The sequence below is a fragment of the Elephas maximus genome, chromosome 24 (genome assembly GCF_024166365.1).
Source record: "Elephas maximus indicus isolate mEleMax1 chromosome 24, mEleMax1 primary haplotype, whole genome shotgun sequence".
NCBI lineage: Eukaryota > Metazoa > Chordata > Mammalia > Proboscidea > Elephantidae > Elephas > Elephas maximus.
The window spans coordinates 17,323,662-17,351,229 of NC_064842.1; the positions used below are offsets into that span (position 1 = coordinate 17,323,662).

A 27,568-nucleotide genomic window follows, 5' to 3' on the forward strand; every position below is an offset into this window, starting at 1 on the left:
GGCAACCCGTGTACAACAGAACCAAGTGTTGCCTGGTCCTGCGCCATCTTCACGATCATTGGTATGCTCAAGTCCATTGTTGTGGCACTGTATACCTTGAGTGCCTTCCAACTTACAGAGCTCATCTTCCAGCATCATTCCAGGCAATATTCTATTGTGATCTACAGGATTTTCACTGGCTAAGTGTTGGAAGTAGATTACCAGACCTTTTTTCCTAGTCTGTCTTAGTCTGGAAGCTCTGCTGAAACCTGTCCCCTTTGGGTGACTCTACTGGGATTTGAAATAGTAACCGCATAGCTTCCAACATTACAGCAACACGCAAGCTACTACAGTATGACAAACTGACATACAGGTGGTGGAGCACTAGTAATACACAAAACAAACCCCTTGTGTTGAGTTGATTCTGACTCACAGCGACCCTATAGGACAGAGTGGTGCTGCCCCACAGGGTTTCCAAGGACCAGTTGGTGGATTTGAACTGCAAACCTTTTGATCAGCAGCCTGAGCTCTCAGCCATACATAGAGAGTAATAAATGAAGACAGTCTAACCAGCAATGTTGGGAAAACACTGGACGTGGAGGCAGAAAACTGTGGATAAATCTGCCTTCTCAGATTTCCAGCTCTGAAACTTTGGGAAATAATTTCTCTGAGTCTCAGTTTCCCTTCTGTAAAATGAGACAAATAGCTTTACTCATAGGAATGTCGTTGTTGTTAGGTGTTGTCAAGTGGATTTGGACTCACAGCGACCCTGTGTACAACAGAATGAAACACTGCTCAGACCTGTACCATCTTCACAATTGTTGCTATGTTTGAGCCCACTGTTGCAGCCACTGTATCAATCTATCTTGTTGAGGGTCATCCTCTTTTTCGCTGACTTTCTGCCTTACCAAGCATGATGTTCTTCTCCAGGGACCAGTCCTTCCTGACAACATGTCCAAAATACTTGAGACGAAGTCTTGCCATTCTCGCTTCTAAGGAGCATTCTGGCTGTACTTGTTCCAAGACAGATTTGTTTGTTCTGGAAGTCTAGCTTTGCCCACACCATAATTCAAAGGCATCAATTCTTCTTTGGTCTTCCTAATTCATTGTCCAGCTTTCACACACATTTATGATGATTGAAAATACCATGGCTTCAGATAGGTGCACCTTAGTCCTCAAAGTGGCATCTTTGCTTTTTAACACTTTAAAGAGGTCTTTTACAGCAAGAATGGTGGAAGGCTTAAATCTGACAATATATTCTAGAAAACTTTGTAAACTTTTAAAGTACTATTCACTTGTTTTTACAATGTTAGTAAAATTTATAAGCTTTATATATGGTTTTCCCTGGTATTTTTAAACTTGATTTTTAAAGAAATCAGCTGAAATAATGAGTGGTGAGATTTAGCACCATACTCTGTTTATTGCTTTCAGTAATAATAATAGTAATATTAGTACCTGTTATTGTATGCTGAAGCCCTGGTGGTGCAGTGGTTAAGAGCTTGGCAGCTAACCAAAAGGTCAGCAGTTCAAACCCATCAGCCACTTCTTGGAAACCCTAGAGGACAGTTCTACTCTGTCCTATAGGGTCACTATGAATCAGAATTGACTCAATAGCAATGGGTTTTACTGTGTCCCACACATTGCATTAGATACATTATGTATGTTATTGTTAACCCTCATAACATTCCAATAAAATGGTATTATCTCCCATCTACAAATGAGAAAGTTGAAACTCTGAAATGTTAAGCCATTTGCTCATGGTCATGCAGTCATCAACGGGATATCTAGGATTCTAAAATCCATCTTCTTTCCAAGACATGGCCACAGTCTTGGATAGTTATTTTGCAGATTTCATAATATTTTGTATTTTAGAAATTTATTGACCATAGAAATACTGGAGCAATAATTGCAGAATTAGGAAAGAGCAACTGAGATGTGTACCTGGCAATGTATTATTGTAAAATGTCATTGTAAAGACTATGGAAATTTAATTTATGAATGCTAATATGTTTTTCTTTCAATCTGAAATACATTTAGAAGAAACATTTAAACATGTAAACTAGATTGACTTAATATACCACCTGCTACCACTCTAATAGCATGACCTGTGGTATTTCCTACAGGTTTTCCTAGACAGATACCTCACCAAACAATCCAGTATTAATTTGGTGGACTTAGCAAGAAGTGAAAGACTAAAATCTTCAGGATCCGAAGGGGACAGACTCGGGAACAATCACGGGTTAACTTAAGCTTAATGAATTTAGGAAATGTTATCAGGCAAGCACTCAGTGAGCAGGTGTTTGTGCCATTTAAATGGCCTCAGGTACAGAAAATCAGATTAATCATAATCCTTGGTTCATTGGGTCATACCTGACCCTCTTATATTTTATTTTTAACTAATTATTTTTAATAAAATGAAACTGCCCCCAATCCAAAAAGTAGTATATTACCAATAACATACATCTGCCTGTGGTGTTCCTCTCCTAACTTCCCCTTAAAGCCACCACTATCTTGAATTTTATGCTTATCTTTCTTTTCTCTTTATCTGTGTTGCTCTCTCAGTGTCCCTCTTTTTTTCTTTCCATCCTTCCTTCCTCCCACCCTCCCTGCCTTCCTCTCCTTCTCTCTCTCCCTCCTTCTCTTGCTTTTTTTCCTTTTTACTTTGTTATTAAAGTACAGATTATATACAATAAAATACACAAATCTCAAATGTTCAGCTCAATGAATGTTTATATATGTATATAGCCATGTGATTACCTCCTAGATCAAGATATAGAACATTTCCAACACCCAGAAGTCTCCCTCATATCCCCTCCCAATCAATACTCTTTGTCACGGTAGACTAGTTTTGCCTAATTTTGGTATTTGTATCTTTTCATGTCTTGATACCCCTGATTATTAGCAGGGTTGAGCATTTCTTGATATGCTCAACATTATCTCATCTGTGAAACGCCTGTTATGTTTTGCCCATTTTTCTCTTGAGTTTCTTATTGATTTGTAGGCATCGTTTACATATTTTTTATATTACTCTTTTTTGTTAGTTATATGTATCATAAATATCTTCTCCCAGTTAGTAGTTTTGTCTTTTCACTTTCTTTAAGGTGTCTATTGATGAACAGAAGTTATGGTTTATGTTTCGCTTTCTTGCGTGTGTCTTGTTTAAGAAAATTAGAATTGGAAAGATATCTACCTATATTACATTTAAGTTACTGTCCATCTGGAGTTGATCTCTGTGTATTTTGTAAGGCAGGCATCCTTTTTTGTTATTTTTTACTTGTAAAAACCAAACCCACTGCTGTGGAGTTGATTCCAACTCATAGCGACACTATAGGACACAGTAGAACTGTCATGTCCCATAGGGCTTCCAGGGCTGTAAATCTTTAAGGAAGCAGACTGCCACACCTTTCTCCTGTGGAGTGGCTGGTGGGTTCGAACTGCTGACCTTTCAGTTATCAGCCAAGTGCTTTAACAACTGCACCATCAGGGCCCTATTTTTTTCTTTTTGGATTACCAATATCTCCAGTTCCATATGTTGAATAGTTTCTTCTTTATTCAATGCTACCTTTGTTGTATAGCAAAATAGAATATATGCTTAACTCTGTTTTTGGCTCTTTAATTTGATAAATTGGTCAAAGTCTATATATAATGAATACTTTATCCTCCTCCTGGACAATACAAGAATCTCCAGACTACATATGTAATTGTTTATATGGATTTTTTTGTATTGTTATATGTATTTTAATTCTATTTTTTAACCCAGAAGACGTAATAATTACTATTTTATACAGTGTTCATTCATATTTATTGCCCTGCCCCCCTTTTTGTTATTTATTCTTTCTTGTACCTCATAACTGCTATCTAAGAATCTCATTTTGTTGATGTTCTTTAAGAATTTCCTTTAATGATGTTTGCTGATGGCAAATTCTCAGTTTTCATTTGGTTGAAATGTCTTTATTTCATTTTTTCTTGAAAGATATTTTTGCTGGGTATAGAATTTTAGGTGAATTGTATTTTCTTTCAGCTCTTTAAGGAAAACATTCCACTGTTTTCTATTGTTATTCTAATTTCTGTTCCCTTAAGATAATCTGTCTTTTTTCCCTAGCTGCTTTTAAGCTCTTCTCTTTTGGGTTTTCTCCAGTTTCACTGTGGTATATTTGAGCATGAATTTTATTTACCCTGCTTGGAATTGCTTGACATTCATAATTCTGTGAATTAGTGGTTTTCATCAGTTCTGGGAAATTCTCAGCCATTATCTCTCACACATTGCCTCTGCCCCATTTTTTTTTTTTTTTTTCTGAGACGTCAGTTAAGCTCTGTTGGACATTCTCACTCTGTCCTCCATGCCTCTTAACCCTTTTTTTCTTATTTCCTATCTCCATATTTCTGGACTGTACTCTGGATAATTTTTTCTGACCTATCTAGTTCCTCATTCCTACAAAAACAGTGTTTAAGTTTACTGTTAAGCTCGTTCATGGTGTATTTAATTTCAATTATTGTATTTCTTCCTTTCTAGAATATCATTGTTTCTTTTCCAAATCTGCTAGGTTAATTTTAGAGATTTCTTTTCTCTATTTGTGATTATAATTTCTCATAGATGGAATTGCCTTTTTCCCCTTCCCCCTTTCTTCAATACCAACTCTGCTTTCTTTGTAGTACCCTAGAGGCAGTGGAGGGTAAGACATATACTTCTCATTCACTCTTACTCTGAGGCTGTCCTAACTTTATGGGATCTTCTTAGGCAAGTGGGAGAAAGGCAAGAAAAGGACGTAAAAGTGTTTCCCATACCCTTTGAGCTGCTAGGCATGCTGCCCTTTTCCCCTGGTGGCAGTCCTATCTCTATATACAAATTTACAATAGCCTGCAGTCTCTTCAGGTTTTTTCTAACAGTTTTTAGTGATAGTTCCTCAGACCTGGGCTTCCCCCACTCATTTATGGCTTCTCCAGGGTTGATTTCAATGAAGGAGTCACCAGTCTGTATTGTTGAGCTATCCTGCTTTGGCATCTTTGTATAGAAGATGTCTCTACTGTTTAGATATTATTTAGAAACATGTCTCAGGCTTATGGGGTCAAAGAGGTGATTCGAGAAGTGTTTCTGACTTATCCACAGAGAGAGAGATTTATTTTTTATATATTGTTTTAATTTTTTGTTCTATATTTTCTTTTCCATCTAGTGCTCTGGCTGATGCCACCACGGGGAAAAAAGTCTTGCACATCCCCTACAGAAATTCTGTTCTGACCAAACTGCTCCGGTCAGCTCTGGGTGGCAACAGCAGAACTACTTTGGTAAAATGATTTTCTTACATTTTAGACTGATTCAGGTATTGTTGTTGCTATTATTCTCAATATAAACAACTAAGATTTACATTACATAGCATTTACATAGCACGTTCTTAACATATTATCTCATGACTCCTTGTGTTCTTCCCACTATACTGTTCAAATGCAGTTTCTATGCTAATTAAAATTTTTTTGTTTTTTTCTGTAGTTTTCAAATTCTCAACAAGAGATCTCATACATAATTTATTATGAGAAGAAAAACTAATATGACTTTGAAAATATCACCAACAATGTTTCTATTATTCTAAATTAGCAAGATTGGAAGTCACTTTGGCTGTGTTAGACATGAGGCAGCTGTTCAAGAGCTGGAGAGTGGCTGAATTGTGCCATCTTGGCAAAGACTCTGGACTCTTCTTATTGTTTGCCAAAGGGGACACAATGTGGAGAGTGTTCCAATCAGGGCTCTCTTCTCTTCAGCTTTGGCTGCAAGAAGGGACAAAGCTGGAGAGACTCTGCCTCTGGCCCAGTGCTGGCCTCTAGTCGGCTGTCCTGGTTAGAAGAGAAACGCTCACTTCTGGGACTTGTCACAGAAACCTCTCTGCAAAACTCCCAGTAAAACACGTCCTTATTATTTATCATTCAATCTTGCCTAATTAATTTTTAAAACATATTTTGGATATTAAACCCTTATCAGATATATGGTTCATGTGTACAGTTCAGTGACATTCGTTATGTTCATCATGTTGTTCAATCATTAACATTACCTGCTTCCAAAATTTCCAGTTGCCCTTAACTTGCCTATTTTTAAATACTTCTTTTTAAAGTTCTTCTGGTTTTTAGTACCTGGGGGATGTCCACGCGACATCCCTCAAAACCTGGAATAAAAGAGGACACATAACATGCCCTCTGAATATTAGACTACAAGACTTGACGAGGACCTCACTGAAGGCATTGCAATGTTTTCAGAGAAAAATACAGGAGTGGGCAGAAGCAAATGAAAAAGAGAACCAGAAATGCCAACGAGTTTCTATGGCACCAAATGGTACAAATACTTTAAAAACTCATTTTTTTCACTTCTAAAGTGGAGTCAACAACAATATCCATCTGAAAATATTGCTGTGATGATCAGAGGAAGTGATACAAATGAACACGCTTTAAAAGCTGTAAAGCTAAACACACGTACAAGATTACTCGCCAGGTTCTTGTGTTCTGGACCACCAGCCTCCAGGTCCATACGTCCACATGCTGACATTGGGCAGCTGCCTCATTACCTCCCTTGATCACACTCAGTGACCCTGCCTGCCTCCAACCCATCCAAAAGTTTGTTTTCTGATCTGAATTCTAGAACAATTAATCCAAAGTCAATAGCCAAACTTGAAATCATACAAGTGAAGTGGTTGCCCCAGAATGTGCAATTTTTTAAAATTTTGTTGTTGTTGAGGATATACACAGCACAACATACACCAATTCAACAGTTTCTACATGTACAATTCAGTGACATTGATTACATTCTCTGAGTTGTGCAACTGTTTTCAAATGAGCAACTTTTATTGGTCTCTGCCAGGCTAACATTCAATTGTCATTCAAATCCCTGAGTAAATCCGCTGTGGACTCGACACTGAGGAGCAGTGTTGTATCAAGGGAAGCAGCACAGGCCTTAGAGTTAATCAGGAATGGGTTCAAGTCCCCGTTCCGCCAGTTACAACCTGTCACCTTGGCATATTATTTTCCCCTAAGTCTCAGTTTTCTGTCTGATTTGTAAAGTTTGAAGAATATTGTAAATTACAAAATGCAAAACTGTTCTATGAATGTTAACTGTTTATAATAACAACAACAGTAAACCCTTATATAAAAAACAAAGTCTGAAAAGGACGTCCTTACAGATAGCAGCCATAAGTCCAGCTGACATCTGCTATGAGGAAACTTTAATAACATTGAGATATGCTGAAAGGTCCATTATGAACATTTATTTTCTACAGTGGTTCTAAGTTCTAAAGCTGCAAACTCTTCTACTATTTGTATGTTTGGTGGGATGGTATTTGGCGGGAGATGCCCAAGAGGAGATTGGTGAGAGGAAGTAAAACAAATAAGGGGAGAAGGAGCTGGAGAAGCAGGACCCTCCCAAGCCTGTCACCCTGTCACTGAAGTCCTGGTGGAGATAAAAAAAACCCAAACCTGTTGCCATTGCGTCGATTTGGACTCATAGTGACTATATAGGATGGAGTAGAACTTCCACATAGGGTTTCCAAGGAGCAGGTGATGAGTTCAAACTCCCGACCTTTTGGTTAACAGTTGAGCTCTTAATGACTGTGCCACCGGGGCACCAGGGTGGGAGAGAAGTGTAGGCTCCAATCCATGGGAGAGGCACTGACTTCCAAAGAGCATAGCCATTCAGAGAGCTCTCCTTTAGTCCATGGGGCACGGGTACAGAAGGGAAGGGGCAGGTGAGTTTCATATGACAAACAAATAAAGATGAGCTACGTAAAAAAAAAATAAATTTTTTTTTTTTTTTTATGTAAGAGACAGCTCCTTAGGTTCTAGACCATTTGTCTGCCCTGTGGCTCCTGCATGCAGCGATACCAGCCAAACCAAATCCACTGCTGGCAAGTTGATTCAGACTCATGATGACCCTGTGTGTTGCAGAATAGAACTGTATTCTATAGGGTTTTCAAGGTTGTGGTCTTTTGGTGGCAAAACACCAGGCCTTTCTTCCAAGGGACCTCAGGGTGGGCTCGAACCACCAACTCTTTAGTTACTAGTAGAGTACTCAACTATTTGCACCATTTGGGAACAGTGATGCCAGCATTCCCTTTCGGCGGTTCTCTCATTCCTTACACTCTTCAGAGGAGGCCTGAAGTTCACAGGTATCTCTTCATGGGGGAGGTACTTTCATGGCCAGGTCCCTTCCAGCAGGAGGCTATCACTGCGCCATGTACATGGTTTTCAAGGGAGGTATCTGGAGCCTGCCTCTCCTGAGCCTTTTCAGAATGATGAAGGGTGTGGGGAGAGGTAAGTTCCTACTGCAGGGACCCCCACTCCTCCTTCCCACACCCAGCGCAAGCATGCATAATCCAATACTGTGGCTCCCGCCTCAGGCCCAATAACTGAAACCAAACCAAACCCGTTGCCATCAAGTCGCTTCTGACTCATAGCAACTCTTTAGGACAGAGTAGAACTGCCCCATAGGGTTTCCAAGGAGTGGCTTGTGGATTCCAGCTGCCAACCATTTTTTGGTTAGCAGCCGAGCTCTTAACCACTACACCACCAGGGTCCTCAGGCCTAGCAGGAACTGGGAAGTCTCAGCCAGTGTTTGAGCAGACAACTACTCCCACCAGTTGGAGCTGGCATGTGAAATAAAGCTTACTTGCCAACCCTGATGTGACATTTCAGGCCTGTGGGCCCGCAGGCTGGAAAGAACCTGGGCCCTAACAGCTGTGTGGCCTTGGACAAGACATTGAACTTCTCTGACCCTAAGTTGTCTCGTATATTGGAGGGGATGACACCTCATTCACAAACTTGGGGTAAAGACGTGTGAGATAATAAGTGAACTGTGCCTGGAGGAGACAACGGGGGGTGCAGCTGAACATCCACCTACTCCATTTCCTCCCACCCACCTAATACCCTGTTAAGACCTGAAAGTGTCACCTAAATCCTTTTATAGTCCACATACTGCACAATCCTTCTCCTGATCTTTATCATAAAATCAAAGAACCATAACACTAAAGAGCTGGAGGTATCTTAGAGTGCCTCTCACCCAGTGCTTCTCCCCACTTCAGTACCCTGAATAGCAGGAAAAAGAACATGAACCAACTTTTTTTGACATTGCCTATTATATCTTTTTTTTTTTTAGTGCAAATTTTGCATTCTGAGTCAAAATATCATTACCTGTTTTGTTATTAAAAATAAATTTTTTTCCTAAAAAAAGATAGTTATTACTATACCACCAAGTACTTGCTTCTCTTTCTGGTCTTTCTTTGGCACTCTGAGTGAGGGAGCCCCTTACATTTTAGTGACAAACACTTTAGTTCTCATCCTGCCACTGCACTGCCTCAATATTGTTTTATACCAATAGATATTTTCTTCCAGCATCTGTACCACGAGCGCAGATCTTTAGGCCAAATTTTGTCTCAAGCAGTGTCCAGAGTGTTCATTTTCTTCTTGCTTATCAGAGGCAAATCTGTGGCTAGAGGTTTTTACATGGCAACCGTGTGATGCAAAGGAAAGAAAATGGAACCCAGAAGTCCTGGGTTCTAATCCCGGATCTAGCACTGACTCTGTGACCTGGGGCAAGCTGTATAAACTCTCTGTTGTCAATCTCCCCTGCGTAAAATGAAAGGAGTACACTTGCCAGATTTAGCAAATAAAAATACAGAATGCCCAGTTAAATCTGAATTTCTGATAAAGACTGGATGATTTCTCTAGAATAAGTATGTCTGGTGCAATATTGGGGGGCATCCCACGTTTCACCTGGCAGCACTGGAAGGAGTGAACTAAAACGCCTCTAAGAGGCCGCCCAGCCTGGTGTACCTGGTGGAGGCGTGGCTGACAGCCTCGGTGACTGGAGGTGTCGCTGTGGCGGCAGCAACAGCAGTTGAACAGGTTCTTGAATTAGCTGAGTCGGCCCGTCTGTCTGCGTGTGTTCAGGCCCCAGAACCCACCACGAGCCACGCTGTGGGTCTTGGCTGTACTGCACATATTCATTCAAGCCGTGCAAGTCACTGAACTCACTTTTGGTCTTAATGGTTTACTGGAACCTGACATGGTGGGAGCCTGAGTCACCTCAAGGTGACTCCAGGGATAGAAGGGGCACTCTCTGACCTGGGCTCTGATGGCACTGGTCTAAGTGCCAAGGGGCCCAGGGCCTGAGTGAGTGCTCATCTTTGCATGTGAAAGAGCTAAAGGCATCTGGAACAAAGCGGTGGTGAACACCTGCAAGCTGATGAGAGAGTCAAGGACGGAGAACTACAGACTGCTGCTTGGATGGAGACGTTGGAAACTCCAGAATGGCAGGTAAACAGAGTCAGGAGTCAATGCTGACTCCAAGCCAGAAGCAAGAAGAGAGGATCTGGCCTGGCAGATGCCTGAAGCTGGGGGCTGGAGGAGGGAGTGTGTGACCTGCCATGGCTCAGTAAGGGGTCTGGTGGGGGGAGGAAAACCTGGGTGAGAATCCGAGGGGAGCCCCAGGGGGCTCTCTGGGGGCTTTGCCCAGGACATTTCAGCCCTGTCCTTCAAAAAAAAATTATTTTGAGATAAATTCCTACATGAATGAAAAATAAAATATTGAGCTTCATGGCCCCTTTTTGAAGGACCCAATCTTCTAATGCCTTATAAATTTTTGTTAGCTGCATTTGGGTCGATTCCATCTCATGGCGACCATATGTACAACAGAACAAAACGTTGCCAGGTCCTGCATTGTCCAGCAATGTTTGAGTCCATCACTGCACCTGTTATGCCAATTCATCTCACTCAGGGTCTCCCTGGCTCTTAATGGCCCTCTACTTCCCCAAACATAATGTCCTCCTTCAGTCCAAAGCAAGCGAGTTGGACAACGTTCTGTTGTGATCCGTAGGTTTTCACTAGCTAATTTTCAGAAGCAGATTGCCAGGCCTTTCTTTCTAGTCTGTCTTAGTCTGGAAGCTCTGCTGAAACCTGCCCACCATGGGTGACCCTGCTGGTATTTGGAACCCTGGTGGCAGCTTCCATCATCACAGCAACATGTAAGCCACCACAGTATGACACACCGACAGACAGGTGGTCTGTCTTGTGAATTAGAAGGTGACACTACACTTTGTAGGACGTACAAAGTGATGTCTTCATTGCATATACTTGCAGTTCATTTTCTGTCTCCTGCTGAGAGCCCCATGTTTTGAATGAGAACTGAGTCAAGACACAGCAGTTATTTCATGTTTCCCCTTTACCACTGCTGACATATTGCTCAGAATACCTCCTTCTCTCCAGAGCAGCCAGCGTGTTTCCTGGCAGAAAACCAGTGTGGGACTCACGCCACCCAGATGAGCTGGGCACACCAGCTGGAGCAGCTGGGGAAGAGTGGGGGGAGCAGTTCATGGCCATCGCCCAGGTGAGCCTCACTCCTTCCTTGTCGCAGCTGAGCACCACGTCACGGCAGCTCCCGCATGTCCAGACACACACTGAGCTCTGAGCTGGTGTCAAGTGGATCATTCTGGTGGGTTTTTTCAGTGACTAAGTAATATGTGACGTGGAGTCTCTGGGTTGTGCAGTCTCTGGGTAAATGCACTCGGCTACTAACTGAAAGATTGGAGGTTCAAGTCCACCCAGAGGTAGCTGGGAAGAAAATCTTCGTGATCTGATTCTGAAAAATCAGCCATTGAAGACCCCATAGAGCACAGTTCTACTCTGACACACATGGGGTCACCAGGAGTCAGAGTCGACTCCACGGCAGCTGGTTTGGGTTTTGCTGGTACTGACACGTGACATATGACTTATAATAAAATTACTGGCACAGCTGGAGGAGAACAACAGGCTGCAATAAGGAAGGAAGCAGAGAGGCCCTAGTGTGCACTGGTCAGTGAAGCTGAGGATCACATTCAGGCTGCTGGTAATCAGGAATTTGTGGAGAATTTGAGGAACGTGAGTTGTCTTCCAGGGACTGTATGGTGCAACCCTGAGCCAAGGTATCTATCCTGGGATACACTGCCAATATCAGATTAAAAATGGGCGGTGATGTGAATTTGTCACATGGGGGAGAGAGGTGCCCCTCTGCTTCCCCTCCTCATCACCACACCCCACAAGGCTGTGGAAAAATCCCCCAGTGGCGATCCAGACCCCAGATACTTGGGAGTGGTAGGAGAGGGCCAGTCCAGATTCTGGCAGGTTCCTGAAGCCCAGAATAGATGAGAGCCTCTGTGGCGGTGGGTGTGGCTGGAATGGAAATCTGGGGTCAGGAGACAGAGTCAAATTAGGGTCCCAGGAGCCTAAAGGCTTGGGTGTGGCACCGGCACACCCAGCAGCTGGAACATTATTAAAGTCATGTTCCATGTAAGTGGTGGATTCGACTCCCAGCTGTGAAGGTCAGGTAGGATTCTGAGCACAGGAGCACAGACAACATCCTAGGTTCTGCGGGGACAATAATGGTTAGAAGGATTTTATCCTCTTTATACTTGATCAGAAAGCATTTCAAGATTTAAAAGTTTTCCTCTTCCCTGCCCAGTTTATTCCACTCTCAATCCTCTGTGAGCACAATAGCAATGAACCTGTTAAAGAGTGAGATGTATTTAGGAAGCCAGGGGAGGGGAAGGCAACATGCCATTTCTTAATGTCAGTATCTGGGTATCAAACTAGGCAGCCAGCAGGACTTTGGGAGAATGAGATGTAGGGTGATAAGTTTTTTTTTTTTTGTGCTTTAAGTGAAAGTTTACAAATCAAGTCAGTCTCTCATACAAAAAGTTATACACACCTTGCTATGTACTCCTAGCTGCTCTCCCCCAAATGAGACGACACAGTTCTCCTCTCCTTCCTGTATTTCCCATGTCCATTCAACCAGGTTCTGGTAGTGTGACAAGTTTAATGGAGACCTGGAGAAGGATTGCCCAGGTGGGGCACCAAGTTGGAACATCCAGACAGTTGGGGAGGCAGGAGCCTCGTGGGGGGTAGAAGTAAAGGCGGAAAGGGGCAAGGCAAGGACAGATGGGAAGGGGAGAAGAGGATTGGAAACTGGCAGTGTCTTGAAATAGTCCTGTCCAGATACTCCAGGACCCCAACAGCTGGTGCCAGAAGGCTTTCACCCCCGCTCTCAGGGTGCCCTCAGCCCCGTCACTGTTCCTCCTCCAGGTTTGCTTTAGTATGTAGTCTGCTTGGTAGGAGGCATGGACAATGCTGACTGAGAAGTGGGTAGAAAGGACACATTCCACTCTTGAGTGTGCTGCCCTGTCTGGTGGCAGCAGCCTCTCTGTTTCTCCTCCAGGAGCAGCAGGTGATGAAGACCTTCCCTCACCGCCTCAATGTCAGCGAGGACCCCCAGCTCACGGCTGTGCTCAAGTACTTCATTCACGCTGGTACTGACTCCCTGGGATCTACTCCCGCACTGCTGTGCTTCTTGCCCCACCAGCATGTTCCTTATTGCTACAGTTCTGTGGTTTCTGAGGAGGGATCAGTCTTTGAAATTGCTTCTTGAGCTAAATGAACACTGAATACATTGGAATACTGTGTTCAGTACTGTAGTAACAGCTAGCTTTCCTCACCCCAGCCGCTATGTGAGTGAAGCTGATGAGAGAGTTGAGGATGGAGAACAACAAACTGCACTGTGAAGGAAGCAGAGACTGCTGGAAAGGAAGCAGGGGATGCTCGGAGAGAGGGCCAGCCCACCCAGGAGGGTGGCCCTGATGCTCTCCACAGGGTCAGTCACTAGATGGAAACAGATTTAAAGAGCAGCACCTTTCCTGAAACTGTGTCCTAAGGCCCAGACTCAACAGCTTCTTCTTCCAGAATTCACACGAAGCAGGTAGAACTTTAAAGAAAGTTAGGAACCCCACCAAAAGGGCAGAAAATGCAACAATTATCCATAAAGCAAGGTAACGTCCAAGTACCATTATGATTGAAAATTCCAATGGGAAAATTCCTTCACATGATCCTACTGAAGAAAAAATATCAAGCATCTTAATAAGGTCAAATCCTGAAAAACTCTGAAAACATGTTATTTCAATTCTTTACAGGTTCATGTGATGCTGGTCAGGCTGCTTCAAACGCTATCACTCTTCAAGGTTTGGGGTAGGTGTCTATGAATCTGTGTCTTTGTCCAAATATTAGAGCATTATGACTACTCAGGCCACAGGAGCTTCTCAAAGGTCATCTAGTCATTGTCAGGCCAGATCACAAATCCATCTGGACAACCAACAGTAAGAAAGTTACCAGGCTTTCTGGTGGCCCACTTAGTGGCCTGCTCTAATGTTTATCTAACAAAGTTTCTGGGAAGGGCCTTTACCCTCTAACTGAAATCCAGTCTTCTGTGGTCACTTTATGTTCCCTTGGCTCTTGGGAGAAGAGGGAAAGTCAGCTGCTAGACTCTGATAATTCCTCACAAGTAGATACAAGCAGATCTGGCCAGTAAATGAAAAGAGTTAAAGGCCAATCCCACCACAGGAGCCCATGTCTTCCATGGTTTCACCACTAAGGCAAAAGCATCCTTGATTTCTGTTTGGAGCCCTTTCTGGCTGGATTAGCAGAAAGCCCAGACTTTGGGGGTACTCCCCCTCCCCAGAGACTCCCTCAGGAGTTCCCTACAGGAGGTCCTGTGAAACCCTATTGGGGGGGGAGGTTTGTAAAACCAGAGCTGTCTTCCCAGCTCTGATGGGGTGGGTGGGTCATGAGGTGGTGAGGCACCGCTTCGGGGTTCTCTCTCTCCTCCTCCTGGGACCATTATGTCCTGACTGCCCTCAGGTTTCCAGCCAGCAAAGCAAGGTCAGCTCTTTCAGGAAGAGGCCCGTCTTCCATGTATCTCAGGCCTCTCTGAGCCAAAGCACACAGCACGCAGCCCTGTGGGAGGGGCTGCACAGGGGGACAGTACTAACAGAGGGGTCCATTGGCATCACCTCACTCTGTGCTGTCTCTCCCTGCACTGCCTGCTCCAGTCTGTTGCCTCAGATAGTTCCTGAAGCTCACCTCACCTCCCTTCCCAGACCACTTCCTGTGGGGACTCTTGTAAGTCCAACACACGTCTGTAAATGGCTGAACGTCAATGACAAGCTGAGATTAAAACCTTTCCCACAGGTCTCCAGGCCCCATGCAAACAACGGATCTAGAAAGACATGTGTCTAAACATCCAGAACATTCCGTGACAGCCAAGTAATCCAGGAACAACCTAAAATAGTTAGGAAGCTGGTTATTCAGGGCAAACAAGGGGTAGCCAATCTGACACTTCTGACTTCCAGCCCCAAATCTTATAACATACGAATTTATATAGAAGTAGACCCAGAAACAGACCTAAACTTATGTGTAATGTGGAAAGTTCGTTATTAAGCCACCACTCCAAGATTCTCTTCTCAGACCTCTTTGATTTTTTTCTTTCCATGGTCCCCACCACTAAATCCTATTGCACTGTGAGTGTCTGGGTCTCCTGGCACCTTGCAGCTAGCTGTAGGCACTCAGCTCCTGTTTGTTCCATTAATAAGTTGCTTCATTGCCTCCCCAGTCCATGTGCTCCTTAAGGGCAGGATCCTTCTGTCCCTTCTGCACCCATTATTCTCTCCACACGCTGTGAGCCACCACACACAGGAGGACCCCAGCAAACGCTCCAAGCCATTCTTTAGCAGCTATAGATCTTACACAACTGTGCAAATGAGAAAGAATAACCTAAACTGTTCACTGAAATCATCATTTACTTGGTAACTTAGACAAACTCCTGTCTTTTTAGAATTACAGACAAACATGCTTCCTTCACAAATTTGGACAGTAAAGTGACAGTAACTCCGTACAGCAAATGCAAGGTTGTCGTTAACAGGGTGCCAATCATGAGGAAGACAAAGCTGCAGCATTTGGTAAACTTTCCCTCAGGGCCTCAGAGTGTCATAAACCTGATCTGAGCATGGGGCTAGGGCGTTCCTGTGGCTGGGACACATAAGACATGTAAGGGGCCATAAAACCCATAGTGAGGGCTGATAGGTGCTCACCACCCATGTGTGCCTCTGCCCCAGAACTGCAGTAGCCACACGATCTCTTCCTCACATCACAGAGAGACAGTCATGGGAGTCAGAGGATCTGCTGTTAGCTGGACCTTGCCTAGAAAACAGAGGTGACCCAGATCACCTCCAACATCCCAACAACTCTGACCTTGTATGACACTTTAGATTTTCTTTCAAAAACCTGTCATTGAGAGGGGCTGTCATTACCTTTGCAAACACTGATCTCCTTTCATCTCCTCTCCACCAGCCTATCCAAGACCCTACCACTTCAGGAGACACTAACCAACCTCCCAGCAGCCCTTTTGCCCTATCCAATCCATTCTCCATACAGAAACAAAGATAGCCTTTTAGAAATGCAAACGGGATTAGGTAACTCCTTTTTAAAAATCCTTAAGTGACTTCCACCTTAGGACAAAATTCGGACATGGCCTACAACACCTGTGTGGCCCACCACCTCCTCCAACCTTCTCTGGCATTGCTGCCCTGCATGTGCACCCTTCCCCTTGCCCCACTGACATTCTTCTGGTTGCTCAAAAAAATCCCAGACTCTGTTCAGAGTGGAGTTCTGTGCAATACCAACACTTACCACTCTTGAAGTCTCAACTTACATATTACATCTTCCAAGAGGACTCCCCTAATCCCCAGTCTGAATTAGGCCCCTTGTATACTTGGCTGAAGGAGCCCTGGTGGTACGGTGGTTAAGCGCTTAGCTGCTAACAGGAAGGTCGACAGTTTGAACCCACTAGCTGCTCTGAGGGAAGAAGACCTGGCAGTCTGCTTCCGTAAAGATTACAGCCTTGAAAACCCTATGGAGCCGTTTTACTCTGTTCTGTAGGGTTGCTGTGAGTCAGAATTGACTCGACAGCAACAGGTATGTTCTTTTTTTTTTTTTTTGATACTGGGCTAAAGCACCTGTACTTCTTCACGGCATCTTAATAGTTTGTAATTACAGTTAATTGATAAAATCCTTGAAGGGAGGAGTAGGGTCTGTTTGTTCCCCACCGATTCCCCAGTGCCTGATAGTGCTTGGTGTGTGAACTAAATGGAGAAACACATGACAGCTGGCCTGCAAAAGCAAGATGCCCCTCCTCCTACATGGATGTGTCCCTGTTTGGTGGGGGTGGGGAGGGACTCAGGAGGGAAGAACATTTCTTAGATCCTTTAAACAAGGCTGGGCTGGGCTTGCGGACTTTGCTCCTCCTTGGAGCAAGGTTGACCTCACACTTCTCTGGCCTCGGGGGTGTAATGCAAGGGCAGCATCTTCCCTCTGAGTGTGCCATCTCCACACAGACCTGCCATGGAGCCAGTCCCCAATTCATGGTGACCCCATGCACAACAGAATTGGGCCATTGTGATCATAGGGTTTTTATTGGCTTATTTTTGGAAACGAGAAGGATCGGTAATTGTAAAGTATGGCCTTGATGACAGAAATGAGGCCAGAGATCGTATTATTGAATTTTGCAAGACCAATGACTTCTTCAGTGCAAATACCTTTTTTCACCAACATAAATGGCAACTATACACATTGACCTTGCCAGATGGAATATACTGGAATCAAATCGACTGTATCTGTGGAAAGAGACAATTGAAAAGCTCAATATCATCAGTCAGAACAACACCGGGGCTGACTGGGGATCAGACCATCAATTACTCATATACAAGTTCAAGCTGAAACTGAAGAAAATTTTAAAAAGTCCACGAGAACCAAAGTACGACCTTGAGTATATCCCACCTGAATTTAGAGACCATCTCAAGAATAGATTTGATGCATTGAACACTACTGACTGAAGACCAGACGAGCTGTGGAATGACATCAAGGACACCATACACAAAGAAAGCAAGAGGTCATTAAAAAGACAGAAGAGAAAGAAAAGGCCTAAACGGATGTCAGAAGAGGCTCTGAAACTTGCTCTTGAACACCGAGTAGCTAAAGCCAAAGGAAAAAATGTTGAAGTAAAATAGCTTAACAGAAGATTTCAAAGGGTGGGTCAAGAAGACAAATGATGGCATGTGCAAAGATCTGGAGATAGAAAACCAAAAGGGAATAACACGCTCAACATTTCTCAAGCTTAAAGAACTGAAGAAAAAATTCAAGCTTCGAGTTGCAATACTGAAAATTCTACGGGGAAATATTAAACAACTCAAAGAAGATGGAAGGAATACACAGAGTTGCTATACCAAAAAGAATTGGTTGTCATTCAACCATTTCAGGAGGTATCCTATGATCAAAAACTGATGGTACTGAGGGAAAAAGTCTAAGCTGCACTGAAGGCATTGGCAAAAAAAACGGCTCCGGGAATTGACGGGATACCAGTTCAGATGTTTCTACTATACCAAGAAATTTGGAAGACAGCTACCTGGGCAACCAACTGGAAGAGATCCATATTTATGCCTATTCCAAAGAAAGGTGATCCAACTGAATGCGGAAATTGTCGAACAATATCATTAATATCACACACAAGCAAAATTTTGCTGAAGATCATTCAAAAGTGGCTGCAGCAGTATATTAACAGGGAACTGCCAGAAATCCAAGCCAGATTTAGAAGAGGACATGGAACCAGGGATATCACTGCTGATATCAGGTGGATCCTGGCTGAAAGTAGAGAATATGAGAAAGATGTTTGTGTTTTATTGGCTATGCTAAGGCATTCGACTGTGTGGATCCTAACAAATTGTGGATGACATGGCAGAGAATGGGAATTCTGTAACACTTAAGTGTGCCCATGAGGAATCTGTACATAGACCAAGAGGCAGTCATTTGAACAGAACAAGGGGATACTGCCTGGTTTAAAGTCAGGAAATGTGTGTGTCAGGGTTGTATCCTTTCACCATACCTATTCAATTTGTATGCTGAGCAAATAATCTAGAAGCTGGACTACATGAGGAAGAATGGGGCATCAGGATTGGAGGAAGACTCATTAACAACTGTCATTATGCAGATGACAGAACCTCGCTTGCTGAAAGTGAAGAGGACTTGAAACACTTACTGATGAAGATCAAAGACCACAGCCTTCAGTATGGATTACACCTCAACATAAAGAAAACAAAAACAAAAAAAAACCCTCACAACTGGACCAATAAACAACATCATGATAAACCGAGAAAAGACTAAGGCTATCAAGGATTTCATTTTGTTTGGATCCATAATCAACATCCAGGGAAGAAGAATTCAACAAATCAAAAGATGCATTGCATTGGGCAAATCTGCTGCAAAAGACCTCTTTAAAGCATTAAAAAGCAAAGATGTCACCTTGAAGACTAAGGTGCGCCTAACCCAAGCCACAGTGTTTTCAATCACCCCATATGCATGCGAAAGCTGGACAATGAATAAGGAAGACGGAAGAAGAATTGACGCCTTTGAATTGCGGTGTTGGTGAAGAATATTGAATATACCATGGAGTGCCAAAAGATCAAACAAATCTGCCTTGGAAGAAGTACAACCAGAATGCCCCTTAGAAGCAAGGATGGCGAGACTTCATCTCATATACTTTGGACATGTTATCAGGAGGGATTAGATCCTGGAGGACATCATGGTTGGTAAAATAGAGGGTCAGGCAAAAAGAGGAAACCCTCAATGAGATGGATTGACACAGAAGCTGCAACAATGGGCTCAAGCATAGAAACAATTGTGAGGATGGCACAGGACTGGGCAGTGTTTCATTCTGTTGTGCATGGGGTCGCTATGAGTTGGAACTGACTCAAATGCACCAAACAACAAAAACATTATTTTTGGAAGTAGATCACCAGGCCTTTCTTCCTAGTCCACCTTAGTCTAGAAGCTCTGCTGAAACCTGCTCAGCATCTTAGCAACATGTAAGTCTCCTCTGACAGTCAGTGGTGGCTGTGCATGAGGTCCATTGGCCAGACACCCCGGGTCTCTCCCATGGAAGGCAAGAATTCTATCCCTAAACCACCATTGGCTCCCGCCTCCTCCCTAGGACTGCATTATTTTGGGATCCACCGTGCCTACCTCTACCTTGGGTTTCCTTCTGAGCGAGGCAGTGAGGACTTGAGCAGGTTTGACTATGACTTTTTCCAGCTGGAGAGAGCAGCTGTGGAGGAGGGTGTGAGTGTGGACAACCTTGGTGAGTAGCCTGGAGCCCTGCCCTCTGGCATTTTCCATGTGGCTCTCTGAAAGGAATTGCTTTCACTGTGTGCTTTTCTGCTTTCCTTTAAAAAAAAAAAAATCATCTCTTGTTGGGTCAAAGTACAATTTTTAGAAAGTGAAAATATGATTTCCATAGTGAGCACATGTTAAAGATTTGTTTAACCTGGTTCCCTCATTAATGAGGGTAAAGATGGTTCAAAGGAGTAAAGAAGAGTATATAAAGCAAATGGAAGAAAGAATGCTGATTTAAATTGCTGAGTTAGACAAAGCTAATTAATGGTCTTTGGGGCGATAATTTCTACTGGACAAAAAATCATTTGTAATTTGCCAGTCTTCTACAAATTAACATCTAATGTCTCAGTTTGGACCCTAATCAATAGGAAGTGGAGTCCCTGGGTGGTACAAACAGTTAAAGTGATTGGCTGCTAACTGAAGGGTTGAAGGTTTGAGTTCACCCAGAGATGCCTCGGAAGAAAAGCTGGACAATCTACTTCGGAAAAATCAGCATTGAAAACCCTGTGGAGCACAGTTCTACTCTGACACACATGGGGTAACCATGAGTCTGAGTCAATTCAACAGCAACTGTTTTTTCTCAATATTAAGTAGTAAGTCAACGATGGTACGTTCCCCAAGGGAATTGGAGAATTCTTATATGCTCTGCTATGACAGCTAAAGGACAGTCATTCCTGTGCCTAATGTCCATGTTTTAGATGACTTTTCTTGGCAGCTGTCTTTGCACTTGAAACCTGTCCCTCTGTGGTCATCACGTGGCCCCTCATAGGCAAGATTTTCACTGCATCTTGGCCAGGAAGTTACATTCTGTTCTAGTTTCCTATAGCCTGTTACCATGGTAGGAAGACATTTTTTTGGTAATTCTTAATTTCAAGATAATTTCTTGAACCCTCCAAAACAGTTAACTTCACTCAGATTTCCCAGTTTTAACATTTTTCTACATTTGCTCTATTTCATATATAAAATATATGTAAACATATATACACATATATGTGGTATATATGTACATACATATATATATTTTTCAGGCTATTTGAGAATAAGTAAGCCACAGACATTTAGTTACATTAAATACTTCAATGTATATTTCCTAGGAAAAACACATTCTCTTACATGACCACAGTACAATGATCAAAATCAGAAAATTAACATGATACAACACTATTGTTTAACCTACAAGCCTTGTTCATATTTAATTATTTCACTGATACCCTTGTCCAGGGTCCAATCCAGGCTCACATGTTGCATTTAGTTGTCATATGTCTTTGGTCTCCTTAAGTCTGGAACAGTTCACCAAGTATGTCTTTGCCTTTCATGACCTTGACACTTTTAAAACTAAGTATCAGTTGTTTTATATAATGTTCCTTAATTTGGGTTTTTATGAAGTTACACATTTTGGGCAAGAATGCCACAAAAGTGATGTTGTATCCTTCTTGGTGTCTCACATCACAAAGTTATTGATGATGCTAACTGTGATCACTTGATTAAGGTGGTATATGCTGGGTTACTAATTTTCTCTTTTAATTAAGGAATATTTTATGGGGAGATATCGGCAGATACCAATACCTCATCAAAACTTTCATCCCCTAGTTTTATCATTCTTTGAACATTCTTACCAGAAAAAATTGTGATTTTTGGCAAATGGTGAATTTCTAGCTCCATCATTCCTTCTACATTTATTCACAGACCTTCTAGTATAAAGAAGACATTTTTATCCGTTTTCATTTATTCATTTATTTATATCACTATAAACTCATGAATTCTATTTTCTCAGTGGGTTATATTCTGTTGCTTTCATAATTTGATCGTCAAATTGTCCTAGATTTGGCCAGTGGGACCCCCTTCAAGCTGGCTTTTATGTCTTTTTGACACGACCTATCTTTCTTTCAGCACGGCCTTATTTTCTGGTATAAGGAAATTCCAGACTTATCTTGTAGGTTCCCATTTGCAGCACTGGTATCTGTCATTTCTCCAAGGATTCCTAATTCCTTTTAATGGAAAATGGTATTTATAAATCAAGATCTAGTGCTAAGTGTGTTCACTGATGTGTATCTTTGTCTATATCTTTGTGCCTTTAAAACCATGAGTTCATACTGATACTTCTAATTTCAGTTCAATACCAATCTAGTCTTCCCTGGGTGGGAAAACTTTTATTGTTGTTAATTAGTTTTCCAAAGTGGTTGTACCAATTTACACTTACACCACCAGAGTATAAGAATTTTCATTTGTCCAAATTCTTACCAACTCATTTTTTTTACTATATTTTAGTTGAGGGTTTACAGAACAAATTAGTTTCTCATTAGACAATTAATACACATACTGTTTTCTGACATTGGTTGCCACCCCCATGACATGTCACCACTCTCCCGTTCTTGACCTTGAGTTCCCCTGTTACCGGCTTTCCTGTCCCCTCCTGCCTTCTCATCCTTGCTCCTGGACTGGTATGCCCCTTTAGTATTGTTTTGTTTTATGTGCCTGTCTAATCTTTGGCTGAAGGGCGAACCTCAGGAGTGACTTCAGTACTGAGTTAAAAGGGAGTCTGGGGGCCATACTCTCGGAGTTTCTCCAGTCTCTGTCAGACCCATAAGTCTGGTCTTTTTTTGTATGTGTGTGAGTTAGAATTTTTTTCTACATTTTTCTCCAGCTCTGACCAGTACCCTCTATTGTGATCCCTATCAGAGCAGTCTGCGGTGGTAGCTGAGCACCATCTGGTTGTGTTGGACTTAGTCTGGAGGAGGCTGTGGTACTTGTGGTCCATTATTCCTTTGGACTAATCTTTCCCTGTTTCTTTGGTTATCTTCATTCTTTTGCTCCAGACAGGGTGAGACCAGTGGAGTATCTTCGATGGACACTTGCAAGCTTTTAAGATCCCAGATGCTACTCACCAAAGTAGGATGTAGAACATTTTCTTTATAAACTATGTTATGCCAACTGAGCTAGATGTTCACTAAGACCATGGTCCCCAGCCCTCAGCCCAGTAATTCAGTCCCTCAGGGAGTTTGGATGTGACTAGGGAGCTTCCATGACCTTGTCTTAGACAAGCTGTGCTGGTTTCCCCAGTACTGTATACTGTCTTTGGGTGGGGAAACTGTTAATGTAATATGTACTTCCCATTTTTCTTTATCTGTAATATGGGCTTATTTTATCTGTTTAAAATCCATAAGCCTACCTGCACTGCCTTTTCGCCAGTCACAAGAAATGTCTTCACTCCTATCAAAGGCCAATCCTCTGATTGTCCTCTGGGTCCCAGGCCCTCTCACCTCCTTCAGGAGTCCCCTACCCCTTTTCCTGCATCATCACATGCTCTCTGTGGATCATTCCCATCACATGCAAGCATGCTCCAATATCTTCTGTATACAAATAAATAAGTAAAGCCCTACCTTGAACCACATCCCACCTCTAACTACTGCCATTTTTTTTTTCTTTTTTATAATGAAACTAATAAACATGTTGCTCCCATTTTTTTCATCTCCCAGGCTCTTAGCCTACTCCAGTCTGGCTTGTTCCAACCATCCACTGATGTTGTACTTGACAAGGTTGTCAGTGCCCTACACAAATCTAGTAGGCATGTGTCTATATTCATTTTACTAAGGTCTCGGCAACATTTTAAGAAGTTTAGCACTCTCTCTCTCTCCTTGTTGAAATATTTTACTCTGAGAACAATATCCTCTCCTGGCTTTCCTCCAGGATACCTCTTCCACATTCCCTTTCCTGGCTCCTCTTCATCAAACCAGTCTTGACATCTTGGTGTGCCCCAGGGCTTGGTCCTGGAACTGTTCTCTACCTTTATGCTCTTCCCCTGGGTTGATCTCACCCTGTCTCAGTGGCTCTAAATGCCATCTTAGCCTGAGCTTCACAGTCATCTGTCCAACTGCCTTCTTAATATCTCTGCTTGTGTGTCTCAAAGGCATCTCAACCTTAATAGTGTCCCCAAAGAGGTCTTGATTCCCCATGCTCTTCAAGCCTGCTTTTGTCCCCTGTTTTCCCATCTTGGCAAATTGCTGAAGCCAAAAATCTAGTACTCATCCTTTTCCTCACTCTTTCATTCAAACTGCCTTTTCTCCATCTCCCTGTGCCACTGTTTCAGTGCAAGCCACCATCTCTTGCTTAAATGGTTCCCTTTTTAACTCCTCTAGTCCATTTGTCACTCATAAGAGATTTCTAAATATTTTAAATTGGATCATGACACTCTTCTGCTGAAAAATATTCAATACATCTCACTGCTCTTAAAGTGAGATCTAAACTCCAAGCACATGAGCTCTCCATGAACTTGCCTTAATAAAACCACAGGTGATGAACAGTGGGATAAACCCACATATGTGCAAAATAATTCTTCCCTTTTCTCTACACCAAAATTGCTTTCTCTGAATTTTTGCAAAATATCTTGAAATTCATCTTCTGCTGAAGTTCCTAGCCAAAATAGACAAGACTTTAAAGTACCAAGCCTGGGTAACCCACCTTTTCATTTCTTTATTCGCAAGGATTGATTGCACACCTGCCTTCCCTGCCCGAGGATGGTGGGTGCCATATGAAGCTGAACAAGCTCCAGATTCTACATTGAAGGTGCTCAGACTCTAGTAAAGGCTGCAGGCCCCAACCAGGCAGCTGTGTGGGCAGCTCTGGGAGTCAGGCCTTAATGCAGGAGTAAGGAATTCCTACAGAGTTGAGAGTTCACAACAAGAGGCTGAGCCACTACCACGTTGGAGCCATTAAAAAAAAAAGAAAACCCACTGCCGTTGATTAGAGAGTTGCAAATCATAACCACAATGAGACACTACCTGAGATGGTTAGGATTGTGTGTCAGCTTGGCTGGGCCATGATTCTCAGTGGTTTGGCAGTTATGATGTAGTTTGGGAGTTGTATGATGATGTGAACACTTCCATGATGAGATTTGATATAATGTGATCACCTCCATGATGGGATATGCTGTGAGTGGTCAATCAGTTGAAAGGGAGTTTCCTTGGGCATGCGGCCTACACCAAATGTAAGTGGACATCCTGGCAAGGCTCATGGACTTTTGCTCACTCCGGATTCCGCAGCTGGCTCCTCTTTGTCTGACCTCTGGTTCTTGGGACTTGAACTAGCAGCTTACTTACAGTCTTGCCTGCCAATTTTGGGATTCATCAGCCTTCACAGCCCATGAGCAAGAGCCCTGCCGTCTGACCTGCCAATCTTGGATTCGCCAGCCCCTGCAGCTACATGAATCAGGAGAAGCCTCCAGCCTGACCCATAGATTTGGGACATTCCAGCCTCTACAAACGCATAAGCCATTTCATTTATATAAATCTCTGTATATAGATATTTATACACTTTACTGGTTTTGCTTCCCTACAGAACACAGCCTAAGACAACACCTCACCCCTATTGGAATGCTAATGATAAGAAGAAGAAAGAAAAAAAAAAAACAAACGGAAAACAATAGGAGTTAGTGAGGTTGTAGAGAAACTGGAACCCTCGTCCTTTGCTGGCAGAAATGTAAAATGGTGTAGCCACTGTGGAAAAGTTTGGCGGTTCCTTAAAAAGTTGAACATAGAACTACTATATGACCGAGGAATCTCAATCCTGGGTATATACCCAGAAAAAGTGAAAGCAGGAATGCAAACAGAAACCTGTACACCAACATTCATTGCAGCACTTTTCACAATAGCCAAAAGGTAGAAACAACCAAAATGTTCTTCGGTAAATGAATGGATAAACAAAATGTGGTATATACACACAATGGAATACTACTCAGCCATAAAGAGAAATGAAGTCCTGATATATGCTACAACATAGATGAACCTTGAAAACATCTTTGTTGTTGGTTGCTGTGGAATCAATTTCAACTCACGGTGACCACAAGTGTGCAGAGTAAAACTGCCCTATAGGGTTTTTAAGACTGTGACCTTTCAGAAGCAGATCATCAAGCCTTATATCTGAGACACGTCTGGGTGGTCTGAAATGCCAACCCTTCTGTGAGTAATCCAGTGCTTAATCATTTGCGCTCCCCAGGAGCTCCTTGAAAACATTATGCTGAGTGAAGTAACTCAGTCACAAAAGGACAAATACTGTATGATCTCACTTATATGAAATAAATTTATGGAAACCAGAGATTATTAGTGGTTACCAGGGATGGGACGGAGTGGGAAAGAGGGGGCTTTTGCTTAGGGGGTATTGAGCTTGTGTTAATGGTGATGGAATAGTTTGGAAAAGGGTAGCAAGCAAGGATAGTCAGCTTGAGGAGTCTGATTAATATCACTGAGTTATACATGCAGGAATTGTTGAATTGGCATATGTTGTGTATATTTTCACCACGATAATATATATATATATATTTTAAAAAGTGAGAACTGGAGGCTGAGAGTCTTCCTGTCATTGTTTGCCAAGATCCACAGGTTGAGATGAGCGACTACTGACTTAAAAAACCAGGGAGTGTCTTTCCTCCACTTATTTTTTTTTTTTTAATTACATGGTATTGGTATTGTTTTTAGGTGCCATTGAGTTGATTTTGACTCATAGCGACCCCACGTGACAGAGTTGAGCTGCCCCATAGGGTTTTCTAGGCTATAATCTTCATGGGAGCAGATCACCAGGTTTTCTCCTCTAGAGCCGTCAATTGGGTTAGAACGACCAACTTTTTGATTAGAGCCAAGCACTTAACTGTTGGGCTACCAAACCCAAAACCAAACCCATTGCTGTCCAGTCAGTTCTGACTCATAGCAATCCCATAGGACAGAGTAGAACTGCCCCATAGAGTAAAGGAGCAGCTGGTAGATTTGAACTGCTGACCTTTTGGTTAGCAGCTGTAGCTCTTAACCACTACACCACCAGGGTTTCCACTGGGCTACCAGGACTCCTTAATTACATAATAGTAATTTTCTGCTCAGTAGATATTTGATGAACTATTAAATGGACAGCTGAATGAACTAACATACACATTTATTCACGACTGGATAGTATTACAGAACAAGCGACCGCCTGCCGTTTTCGTTCTGATATTCCTTTCTACAGGTGCCAGGAATAGCGGAGATGGGAAGGCAGACCCGAGTGTCCTGGCTGTGTTCCAGGATTATGTCAAACTGATGCCCCTGGCCGCGGAAGCAAACCAAATGAGTGAAGAGCTGAAGAAGGTAACTGTCTCAGTTTCTTAGGGTGGCTGTAACAAAATACCACCAAGAGTGTGGCTTGAAAGAACAGAAATTTATTGTCTCACAGTTCTGGAGGCTGGGAGTCAGAAATCAGGGTATTGGCTGTGTTGATTCCTTCTGAGGAATCTGTTTCATGCTTCTCTCCTAGCTTCTGGTAGCTCCAGGCATTCCTTTGCTTGCAGCTATAGCTTCACATGGCCTCCTTCCTCTGTCACCCTGCCTCTGTGTATCTTCTCTTTTATATGGACACCAGTAATACCCACCCTACTCCAGTATGACCTCAAGTTAACCTAACTGATAACATTTTCAAAGACCCTATTTCCAAAAGGGTCAAATTCACAGGTACAGGGGTTAGGATTTCAAGATATCTTTTAGGGGGGCCACAATTCAATCCATAGCAATTTTTTTAA

At 42.7% G+C, this 27,568-nt stretch overlaps 1 protein-coding gene across 1 annotated transcript in view; it reads left to right on the plus strand.

Moving 5' to 3' along the window:
* Nucleotides 1-27,568, plus strand: part of LOC126066682 (kinesin-like protein KIF28P) — an 83,107-nt gene that overhangs the window by 37,658 nt on the left and 17,881 nt on the right. Inside the window, 14 exon segments of the mRNA XM_049867928.1 lie at nt 2,103-2,199; nt 2,202-2,256; nt 5,151-5,262; nt 7,140-7,207; nt 10,150-10,244; nt 10,319-10,335; nt 11,217-11,295; nt 11,298-11,335; nt 13,199-13,289; nt 13,947-14,001; nt 15,644-15,767; nt 19,850-19,871; nt 19,874-19,996; nt 27,022-27,140. Of these exon segments, the coding sequence (XP_049723885.1) occupies nt 2,103-2,199; nt 2,202-2,256; nt 5,151-5,262; nt 7,140-7,207; nt 10,150-10,244; nt 10,319-10,335; nt 11,217-11,295; nt 11,298-11,335; nt 13,199-13,289; nt 13,947-14,001; nt 15,644-15,767; nt 19,850-19,871; nt 19,874-19,996; nt 27,022-27,140 (1,095 nt within the window).